Raw genomic sequence first — 12,048 nt, 5'->3', positions numbered from 1 at the left:
GTAGAGACAAAATGGGTTTAAGTTATATATCTTTTACTTATAAGAAATTTAGCTAATAAATCAGATCCGGAAAAAAAAAAACTGACTTTAAATTACCTCACTACTGAAATTTATCTAAGAGATAACAGTAATCCAACACATTTCATAACCACAAGGGTACCTAAGAAACTTTTTTCTAAAATGATAGCAGTAAAAAATAAAAGTTCAACAAATAATGGGATACCATAAATCAAAAAAAAAAACATGGAACAATTCTGACTGAAGAAAAAGCAACAGGCAGATAGTTCTACACACGTTCTAAAGATGCCACTTACTTATTTAACAAATTCAGGCTTCCACTAATTAAGCATCATTTCTTCCTACTACTACAGTCTACACATAGGTGTCAAGGGTCAAAGTTATAATGCGAGGTAAACAAGCATGTAAGACATTACATGTTTTGAACCATGTTTTACTATTTACCAAGAAAGCAATGTAAAATTCAAGAACATTGATACAAGTCAAATTTACTGCTAAACCAACGAGTTCGAAAAAAACACATAATTTCCTTATAATGAAGGAAAACACTACATGTTAGGACTCTTCCATTTGAAATACCTATGAAACAAGAACCCAATTACTCCTACGCCATATCTAAATTTCCAGATTGAAACTTCAATCGAATATCCAAGAATCTAAAAACATCCAATTCCGAAATCCTTAAGTTATACCATCCAATGAATTGTTCACCATTTCTTTACCCAGTTTGCTTGTTCTATTCACTTGTATGTATTTTCTTCTGTCCTCTTTCCCTTTCACATGAAACATTACTTTACAGTGATCTCACAACCTTCAAACAGCTCTTATTCTATCCACCCAATCCACACTACGCCGACCCTTCTCAAACTGTAAATCGACACTTTTCCGAGACCTGTCATGATATTCAACACTTCTGCGGGACCTCTCCAACTGTTCAAAAGGAATGTTCAATTTCTCTAGCTTATTGATGCTGCTGGCTTTGTACTCGTGTAACCTCAGCATTTCTGGTCGGTCTGTGCTTTTCCTTGGTTTCTCTCTGCGGTCAGTACTTTTCCTAGAAGGATCAATACCGTCAACGCTCTTTCGTGAGTTTTCAGGCTTGTCTACACTTCTTCTTGAGATGTTGTGCCTTTGGGAGGGTGGTTTCTCCACTGTGGACACAAATTTCTTGAGATGTTTGATGTACTCGGGGAAAAGTTCCAAGTCACAATGACTTCCTCCTTTGAGCCACAAAGGTTCATATTTTTCTTGGGATAATTCCCACAATGTTTTACCATGAGAAAAATCAACTACATCATCAGCCATTCCCTATAGCATAGCATGCACAGTTAACAGATACCCACTTAAAGAATAGCAGAAGTAGCTCAATACTTTCTAGAAAGTGGTAAGAAACTTAAATGAAGCTTCTTCTATCCATAAGCATTCAGAAAGAAAGGACACAAATAAAGATATGAAGGTGAGAAACTGATACTTACATGAATTACCAGAATAGGACACTTCACCAATGGAATCTTATCAATATTCTGCAGAAAAATATCACAAAATTACATATACATGTGGCAGTTCCATACAATAGCAACTTGTTAAAACCAGACATGATAATGTACCTTGTAGATGTCAAACCAATAGGTGCGCTTCACAGGATACATGACTCTCAAGCCAGAGAGTATAGGACTATGCAAAACAACAGCCCTTAATCGAGGTAAACGAGAGGCAAGATCCAAAGTGGGGCCACTACCAACAGATTGACCATAAAGAATTATATCTTCCTGCTTGGCACCATAGTTCTCTTCAAGACACTTGTATGCAGCTTCAATATCCGCATATGTGTTATTCTCAGTGGGCTGCAAAAGAAATCAAGACACAGGAGTAAGTGGCTACTCTCTGGTGTTCACTCTTCTTTTTTTCTTTTTTTGGCAAGAAGGAACTAATCAATTCAAAAGCTTCTTTTGTTTCTTTTTTCAGGCAATTAACTAATTTAGAAAATAAGTGAAGTTACCTTTCCTGTTGATTGTCCATACCCGGCATAATCATACCTGCAATAACCAATTTATTTCAGCTGAGTTAAACAACAGGTTTCTTATCCACAATTTTCTGCTTGTACAAGCAAAACAATGGCAAAACTCTCAAAATGAAGAAAGCCTTAAGCACTTGGGAATTTATGATTATAGCATATTCACATATAAACTGGAAGTCTGGAACCATGATAAGAGGTTTGTATCAGCACTTATATAACTATTATTTCTTGGTCCCTTGTCGTACAGATTGTACAAGCAGCCCTTCCAGTACAATCAAGGAATGCATGAGGTGAAAAAGGGAGAGAAGGAACGGGGATTAATAACGGGGTGTTTGGTTCATATAATGGTATGGGTTTGGAATCAGGAATGAAACCAAGGTGGTATAGGTTTGGAACTTGATACTTAATACCTTGTGTTTGGTTTCATTTAGGAATGAAAAATCTTCTTTTATTTGATACCTAGAGGTAAGGTATGAGCCATACCCACCTCCCCCCATGGGTTTCTAAACCCCATACCTTATGGGTTTGAGGTATGAGTTTAAAATTAAGAAATAAATTAAACAAACACTAGGTATGGGTTTTGTTCATTCCAAACCCATACCTCATGCCTTGAACTAATGAACCAAACACCCCCTAAACTTTCTCTAAGTACTCCCCTACTGAAGACTAACTTTTCAACCTTGTTTCATGACACTAGGAATTTATATCCACTCCCCCCCCTCCCCCCCCCCCCCCCCCCCCCCCCCGTTCACCCTCACCGCCCTTCACAATATATCATCCAATACACTGAAAGGGAATTCAGAACTTTGATATTTCTCTCTATCCCAGAATTACGCCCAACCGAATAAACGGTTTCAATACTAGTAAAGCCCTAAACTAAACAATATAACAGTACAAAAGTTGTGGACAGTAAAAAGCAATACAATGTTGAACACCGTAATCATGTGATATCAGTCGCTTATGTTGCCTGTGGATAATATCTAGAGGTTGATTTTATGACTTCAATCGGGTCAAGCCTAGCAAGAGTTGTTTAGGGGAACAGGAGTAGTGCTCTCTGATGGTGTACATTTCCAGCTATATGCTAACAATTGCGGTTGATAGCCTAGGAAGAAGAGGAACCGCTCCCACTCAATAACTCTAGCAATATTATGTGATTAACATTCCTATACTAGTTTGGCTACATAATTAGCAGAATAGGAATCGATAAATTCCACATCAACCATCCAACATACTAATGGAAACCATAAAGAGTTATCTGCAGGTGAATGTGTTAAAATTCTACCTTTGACACAAGACAGATATATTACAAGAAAACTTTATGTGCCTGATATTTTGACAACCATCTTAAATTAATCCCAATGTAAGATTGTCTCAATAGAATTCCAACTTTAGGGGCCATGTTCTCATAAACAGATACTTAAGAATTCCAGGACTTACTAAATATCAATTAAGGCTGAACCAGATATTGGGATATCTGGAGTTAATCCAAAGTTGGGGATTATTCCCACAAGGTGGTCAAAACTTCAGATTTCACGTAAAATTTTCCAATATACTTCATCGCTCTAAAGATCTTTTTGTTCTGGACAAGGTATACTGCATCATACAAACTACATTTCGCTGAAGCCAATCAGCAATATGAACAAAGAAATTTCCCAAATCTAGCAGCATTAGATGACATCACAGAGCAATCTATATGTCAAGAAGAACACTAAACTAAAACCTTCTACGATGCCCTCAACAACTTAAGCTTTCTTAATGGAATACTAGAGAACTTATACATGGGGATAAAAGAACCGTTCAACAGTATGATCCTCTAAATCTTAAACCACACTATCTAGTGGTGGACCAAAACCAAACAGAGATTTGGAATTTGCTCAATAGCTCAAGTATATGCTCAGTTATTACTTTACCATAAATAAAAAAAGGTTATTAGATTGCTTAAAGTAAGTTGTTTGATACAAAACTTTCTTATAAGTAAACAATCCAACTTCTTCCATTTGGTATAAGGATAATTACAAAGTGAAATCTACAACATTAATAAAAGACCAAAATGACAAGCACAAGAGGGACAAATCTTCCCTAAACAGAATTAGAAAATTTGGGACCTCGAAAGACAACGACTTCTCAAACGCAACGAGATCAAAATAAGGAAGCCATCAGCTCATTAGCATCCTCAAATTACACTAGCTAGCTCTTAAGTATGCCAAACCCACTCTCATACACAATTCATATGTACAAACTTTCAACAAGAAAATCATTAGTCAACCAAAATCAAGGCATTATAACAGTCTAAATCGCATCTTATAGTTGATTGTAACTACTCCAACGGTCTAAACTCCATCATTGAACAACCCAGCAAAAAACAGTCAAAGGATAAAAGATCAGCACTAGATTTTCAGCAATTCTAATAACATCTCACTAATTAGAAAAACACCCAAGTCCAGAATCTCTCTCTAACCACTTTGATTAAACTCAATCCTAAAACAACAAGCAAAATTCTCAAGCAACCCATTATATAATCAATTCCAAAAAAAAAAAAACCACTAAAAGAAGAACCCACATATTTTACTTATTTTTATTTTATTTTTGTTTTTAGTTGATCTTCCAAAACCCCCAAATTACCAAATCTCCAATCAGAATAAAAACAAACAAGAAAATGTCCAGATACAACACTCTTAGCACAAATCACATGGTAACGATTTCCAAATTTGTCCACTCCCATTTTCCACACAAATTGACAAAATCTCCACACACACAAAAGAACTCCAAAAAATTCCAAAAACCCTTTATTAACAGAATAATTTCAAGAAAAACCCAGAAAACAATGAATCAATCAAGTGCAAACTCCAGCAAACAGAGGAGAGAGAAAACCAAAAAAATGAAGAAGAAAACATACCCCATGATATTAACCTTCAAATGGATGCTCAACTCAACAAAAAGCTCATACATCTGACCAATATCAGCAGCATTTCCATGAGAATATAGCAAAGTAGAAGTTGCCATTGGATACCTCACATACATAGCAACAATCTCAGTATTTCTTCTTGTTGGGATCTTCAAAACGTCGACGTTTTCCCTATGTGGGTATGGGTCTAAAAGTAGTAAACCTGTTGATTCATCTTTCATTACTCTATATGAAGGTGGGTTTGGTGGGAAAAATGCAAATTTAGCAGCCATTGAAGATGTCACCCCTCCCATCTTTCTCTCTCTCTTCTACTTTCTCTCTCTACTACTTTCTCTCTCTACTACTTTCTCTCTCTTCCCCTGTTTTTTTTTCCTCTGTTTTTCTTCTCTGCAATTTGTTCTGAGAAAAAGGGCTGAAAATCAGAACTGGGTTAAGACATTCCTTTACTTTTTGTGGGGGTTTTTTTTAGTTCTTTTTCTTTTTACTATTAGTATGTTATTGTTGTTGTTTTTTTTTTGGGTTTGTTTAGTTTTTATTGAAATTGTGTTTACTATTTAATTAATTTTGGTGGTGGTGTGTGGCGGTTGTGGTGGCGAACGCGGTGGTGATAGTGGTGGTGTACATGACTTAAAAAAAAAAAGGAGAGAGAAAATAGAGGGAGAGGGGGAAGTACCAAGTTGGCAATAGAGTGTGGTCACATGTAAGAAAGTGGGAGGGAATTATAATTTGACAATTTTATGTGTAGATTTTATTGTTTTTTATACAATATTGTTTTTCTTTTATTTAAAAAAAATATTTTACTTGGGGTTCAGGGGGTGTTGACAAAAAATGGAAATAAGATTTACAGGTTGTTGTGTAGTAAATCATGTACACATGTCAGTATGGTTTAGGTATGCAAGATTTGTGTTTGGCACTTTTGGAATGGTCTAGTCATCTTTGATCTTTGGGGTTGGGATTGGGGTGCCAAGTGCCAACTGCCAAACCCCTTCAAAATTTGGTCAGAGAGAGTTAATCTCTACTTTTTTTTTAATGTGATTTGGCAAAAAAGGAGGGGGAATAAAAGGAAGAAGGGAGGAAAAGGAAAGAAATTTTGGGTTTAATTTGCAATTAATAGTAAGAGATAAACCAAACTTATTAGATTCAAATGTGAATTGTACATGAAAGTAGATCATAAGATCTTTACTCATAATAGATTAAATTGGCTTAACTGATTTAACTAGAGAATTACTAATATTGTTGATTTTTCTTAAAAAAATAATTCATTTTTCTTAAAAAAGTAGAAATGAGAAAGATAGAGCATCCTTCTTTCAAATTTTAAGATAGTGACCTAATGAAAAATCTAAGTTGAGATCAAAGGTAGCAGGAAAATCAATAGTAGGAGCATGGATTAAATGGCCCTATTTCTTATTTCATTAGGTTTGAGCAGCAAGAAGACTATCTTGAGAATCTTGACTCACAACCCTAATAGCCACAACAGTGTGACATAATAATCAAATTTATAGCTATCTGGAGAAGGAGGATGCCAGAGAACATGAATGATCTTAGGAACCTGCAATATTCAATGCAGTTAGTAAGGAAAATATCAACTTTCTAATGTGTAGTCCATTGTAAATACAAATGACAGGACTATATAATATATTCTCTTCATGTTAGGATTTGTTTTGTTCTTTCCAAATGTGTCTGAGTCAATAGCTTAAATTCCTAAGAGAATTGGACGAGCAGAATGAAAATACTCCATACAATTGATATTAGAGGTAGAGAAACTATCTCCAAGCTCATAAACGATGTTGTAAAAACAAATCTATTAGTTATCTGTCTAGAAGAGGAAATTTGGATAACCAAGCTTGTATGTAGCTACTTCAAGTGGGAGAATGTATTCACATCATAAAATAAGTATCGACAACTTGCTTCGGATCATCAATGGGAGGTCCTCTTCATTCATGTTTATAAGAAAGGTAATCTTGCTGCAGATAGTTTAGTCAACCATGAAGTGGAGCAATTTGATCAGATCACATTAATGCATAAGCCTCCTCTTAAGTTGCTGATACGCGTGGGGTGGCTTGACCACACTCAGGCTCTGTTTGGTATGGCGTAAAACGTTTTCTTGGAAAATTATTTTTCTATATTTTCAGTTTTACATTGTTTGGTTGGTAAATTAGTGTAAAACCATTTTTCATTGGAGTAAAATTACTCTCCCAATGATGGAAAACCATTTTCCCTTTAAAATGAAGGGAAAATTGTTTTCCTTATCTCTCTTGTACACTCCTCTCACTACCTCCTTACTTTTCTTTTTATGTTCCTTTCATTTCATAATTTTTCTTACATGAAACCAAATAATGGAAAACTAATTTTGAAATTGTTTTTCCATTGTGAATTATTTTCCATGAAAATTATTTTACACTAAAAATATTTTATGTACTACCAAACAGAGCCTCAATGTCTATGTAATTTTCTGTTTTTTCTTTCGAGGATTAGCCCCTCTTTCGCAACAACAAAAAACAAATAATTTCACATTGCAAATTAATGTAAAGGCCAGATTTGAAATGATTAAAAATAGATATATGAAATGACAACTTTGATGGGCATAGTTATTGCCATTTAAACATACCAAATTACATAATAATTTAAAACTAAAATTCCAATAGAGGATTAAAATGACGAAAATATATATGTAATTTACTTTGATACTTTCACTAAATTAAATAAGCAATTAATGGTAATTCAATCAAGTATGATATATTCTTCTTCAAGTTCTATCAGAATACCTCCATTTTTTTAATGGTTACTTTTTGACATTTTCACTATTCACAAGTTTCACTTTAACCATCGTTTGTGATTCAATGTACGTGAGGAAAAATATAATCACATGAAATCTTGTTATGTTCGTCTTAATATTTAAATATATACTTTTATAATTTTTACAAATACCAAAATTAGAAATATTAGTGCTCAAAATTTTACATTGACATGCGTAAAAAGTAAATAAAACCCTAGCCTCCTTCTATTATCTCTTTGCCCAAACCACAAAACCCTATCCTCCCTCCACAGAAATCCGCCGCAGCAGGCTTGCTGGTGGGCGCAGGTCGCCGGCGATCTTGCTGCTTGTAGTGACGTTGTCGGTTTTTCCTCTGTCGCCGGCTTTTCGCTCGCGTGTTTTGTTTTCTCCGTTCGCGTCTCCGGTCAACCGCCGCCGCTTGTAAGCCCATGTCGCCGGGAGTTCGCATCGTTCACCTCCCCCCTCCCCAGTCACGTCAGTTAGGTATCCCTACCCCTGCCCTATTCCTTCGCCGACCCTCGCTCCCTTCCCCCTGCCTTGTTCCTTCATCGGGCCTCCCCTGTTTTAGTTAATCGGGCTTCCCCTCCCCTTTCCCCCGTATGTTCGAGTGGTTTAGTCAAGTCCTAACCCCATCCCCTGTATCCCCTGTTCGAGTGTTCGGTCGACTCCCCCTCCCCCTGTTGTTGTTTGGTTTTGTTTGGGCATCCCCTTCCCTTCCCCCAGTAGTTGGGCTTCCCTTTACCCCTCCCCCCTAGTTGGTGTTAGTTGGTTTGTCCGCCTTGTTCAGGACATAGTTTGTTGTTGGTTCTGGCTTTTAAAAAATGTTTGCCAGACGAATAAGGGATGGTGGTGTAAGGTTGTAGTAGTTACGTCTGTACTTTCCTTGAAATAATGTTTGTTGAAGGAACGGGTATATCACATGGATGAGAAATGTGAGTATGGTCGAGGCGATGTTCGTTATTCACGGTTGGACTTTATGTTTTCCGGTTTCACAAATCGGAGGTGTGTTCGAGAGATCACCATGTTTAGCTCTCCTGTCGCTCGACAATGATCTTAATGGTCTTTGCCTTGAAAAATTCAAATCTGCAGGCGACACCCTTGTTTCATCTGGTGGATTTCAGCATGCCCCGTTTCTCCTACCTTGCGGAGAAACATGAAGTACTCTCGAAAGAGTGTCATGAGTCACCTAGGATTGTGAGTCTTCCACAGATCATGAGCCAAGAATCTCACGCGTTAGAAGTTCGATAGGGTTGCTCATGCGATGAGATGCAAATCTTACCTTTGATTCATTGTCCAGATTGTGATCGACGTTTGCTTCTCCTACCACATCTGTCACTCATCAGAGTTTTGATTCCACCAACACATTCATCGACCAGCGGCGCGCTACTTCCTAAGCAACTTTTTATCAGCTTTGCTTATTTATGTTTTTTAGGGCATGTAAGAGCTCATAAAACTCCTTTAGGCTTTCTTTTGTTCTTTTTGTGGTTGTTTTTAGTAATAGGTCGTACTTTGCTTTTCAATCAATGCACGTTTTCCCGATGTCAAAAAAAAGACATGCGTAAAAAGTGAATGTATAACAATCTTTTAAAAGCGTAGAAAATATGTTTTACGTCATGATACATATTCTTAACAAAACATTGTACACCCTTTTCGACAATGCCAACATAAACACATCTCCGAGATCAATAAAATTCTTGTGCAAATATGTTTTCCTCACCCAGTCATAGTCCTCATCTTAATCTTATACTTTATCACTCTCCTTCACAATTTTATGACACTTCATCCGTTTTTTTAGATGACTCATTTTGACTCTTGATACTATTCACATACACGAGTTTGACTATCTCTTGTTATGATTTGTACTTAAGGAAAAATATAGTCATGTGAGATCTTGTTAGATTCTTCTTGACGTATATTTTCCAAATATCAACTTTTTGTAATGTTTGCTTATTCATAATTAAAGATGTAAAGGTTCAAATTAGTTTCTCGGCAAACGTATCTAAAGAAAATGGGTTAACTAAAAGAACAGAGAAAGTATGAACTAAACAAGTTCTCTCCATGGGTCGAGTAAAAAAAAAAAAGTTCTATCCATGGATAATTTGAAGAGTTTTAAGCATCTCCTTTGTTTTCGTAATTTGGTAATTAGATGCTTTTTCTCTAATCTTGCAGAATCTTGTTTGTCATTAAAATTGCGTAGGATAAGTTTGTTAAGTGTTAAAAAATTTAAGCCAACATTACATGGAGATCTCAGATCTCAATATAAACGAACTAAACCATTCAAAGTAAGAGCTTTTCAGGTTGAAAATATAAACCACAACTTGACATGCGTATTTAATCTGATCAATTTATCTAATTGAATGAGAATGAAAATTCCAACCATAATAATTCACTCTTTTATACGATAAGTTCGAACAAGTTATCAAATCGGATTAATTTTTGCTAGTCCTAATTGATGTCGTCCCATAGAGAAGCTCACATGGTTTGGTAACATAATGTATACATTATTCTAGTTTCAAGAACCAACCCCCCAAAACCTCTTTTTAAAATGAAAAAAAAACACCTCCAAAAAAACTCTCCAAAATCAATAATATTCTTTGAGCGGGTCTTAATGGTCTTGGATCATTTGAATATTTTAGTTATAAGTTATTACTAGGCTTCTGCATAAGAATGTGAGGAGTATGTTGGTGACATTCTAGACAATTTCCTCGAGATAGGTTTTTGTTGGTTATCATTTTCTTAATTGTCCATATATTCCTCTTAAATTTTGGCTTTAGCTCCCCTTTCCACCTACGAACCAACACATATGAGCTTGCTCATCTTCTAATTTGAATAAAACAAATAGATACACCTAAATCCATAACTAATTACCGTCCTTTTCTCGTAAGGATACACAATTATCTCATAACCTTATGTGTAGTGTAAGGAAGCTCATCTAGGCCCCTTTTTGCCATTGGAAATACCCTTATATGTAGTGCTTTGTTTTCTTTTTCTTATTAGACCAGCTAATTAACATTGTATTTCGCAATCCTATAAAGACCCACTGTGATGCATGTAGATGGATTAGAAACTATGTTTTCGCTCCTAAAACTTTACCAACTAATCTAGTTGAAAATAAATAATAAGTCCACTTTAATTTGCAATTTGTAAAGAGCACTCAATTTGTCGATATATTCAAACTACTCATGAATTAGTCAAAACCTGTTCATCAAGTACTATAGAGTTATAGAGCCATACATGCATCTTTTTTTATACTTCCTCCGTTTCAAAATAGATGGGACATTGTCTATTTTGGGGTGTTTCAAATAGATGATACATTGTTATTTTTTTTCCTTATTTAGTAACTTTTGCCTTACAATTTTACCATTTTACCCTTACTAACTTGTGTTATGTTCTTTAATCTACATCTAATAATCTGATTAATCCTAACCTAAAACTAATGATTCCCACCATTTTTTATGACCCACCAACTACCCCAATTGAATTCCCACCCCACCTCTTCATCTAACCTAGGGTTCTTCATCATCATTCATCTCCCTCATCATTCATCTCCCTCATAACTGCTCATCTCCCTCATAACTGCTGATCTCCCTCTCCCTCATAACTGCTCATCTCTCTATAACTTTTTCAGATCTACTCTCTCTCCCCTCATAACTTCGTCTTCAGATCTTCTTTCTCTCTCTCCTCATCTTCGTTTTTCTTTCTGTTCTTCGCAATTTTCTTGAAAATCATTTTCTCTCTCCTAAAAAATGGTTTGTGATATCAATTTGGAACCTTTGATTGATGCGCATTTTGAAACTACGGATGAGGGAGAGGCGACGTTCATAATTGACGTCATTCGATCAATTGAAAATGGTTCTCCTTGGCCCCGTAGACTTTACGATTCAGGGGCTGCTTCAAAATGTATGGGTCCAACTGCTTGCAAAGCTTTGGGTGTTGTTCTTGAGGAAATCAAGGACATGAAGGAACCATGGTTTCCTGATGATTTATTTAATGAGTCCTCTGACGAAGAAGAAATTATAGATCTGGTGAGTTCCGAGGAAGATGTGAAAGAAAAAGTGGTTTTCAGAACTCCCACTTTACCCCCACTCTCTGTCTCAAAAAAACCTAATTCTGAACACATTACTGTTTGTGCTCTTCCTTGTATGGGTTCTGAGATGAATTACTATTCATACAACCGAAAAGGAAAGGCTAAGGTGGGTTCTTTTAAAGAAAGTGGTGGTGGAGTAAATCATTCATGAAATCTGGTTCAAAGAGGAAGGGATAGTGATTGGTGGTACAGATTTGGAAAAAAATTACAGTAAGGGAGGTTTGACTACTGTCCCATTGTTATCC

The 12,048-nt window shown here is 36.0% G+C and overlaps 1 protein-coding gene across 1 annotated transcript; it reads right to left on the bottom strand.

The window, feature by feature from the left end:
• Positions 1-385: 385 nt before the first annotated feature.
• LOC104908566 (uncharacterized) lies at positions 386-5,795 on the bottom strand. Its single transcript, XM_010697685.4, has 5 exons — positions 4,932-5,795; positions 2,018-2,054; positions 1,626-1,862; positions 1,494-1,541; positions 386-1,326 (listed from the first exon to the last, which is right to left on the bottom strand). The coding sequence occupies exons 1-5, from the start codon at positions 5,231-5,233 to the stop codon at positions 832-834; spliced, it is 1,119 nt and encodes a 372-aa protein (XP_010695987.1). The 5' UTR covers positions 5,234-5,795; the 3' UTR covers positions 386-831.
• Between the last annotated feature and the right edge of the window lie 6,253 nt (positions 5,796-12,048).

Source organism: Beta vulgaris, chromosome 7, assembly GCF_026745355.1.
Source record: "Beta vulgaris subsp. vulgaris cultivar EL10 chromosome 7, EL10.2, whole genome shotgun sequence".
NCBI classification, from domain to species: Eukaryota; Viridiplantae; Streptophyta; class Magnoliopsida; order Caryophyllales; family Amaranthaceae; genus Beta; species Beta vulgaris.
This window is presented reverse-complemented; position numbering and strand designations above follow the sequence as displayed.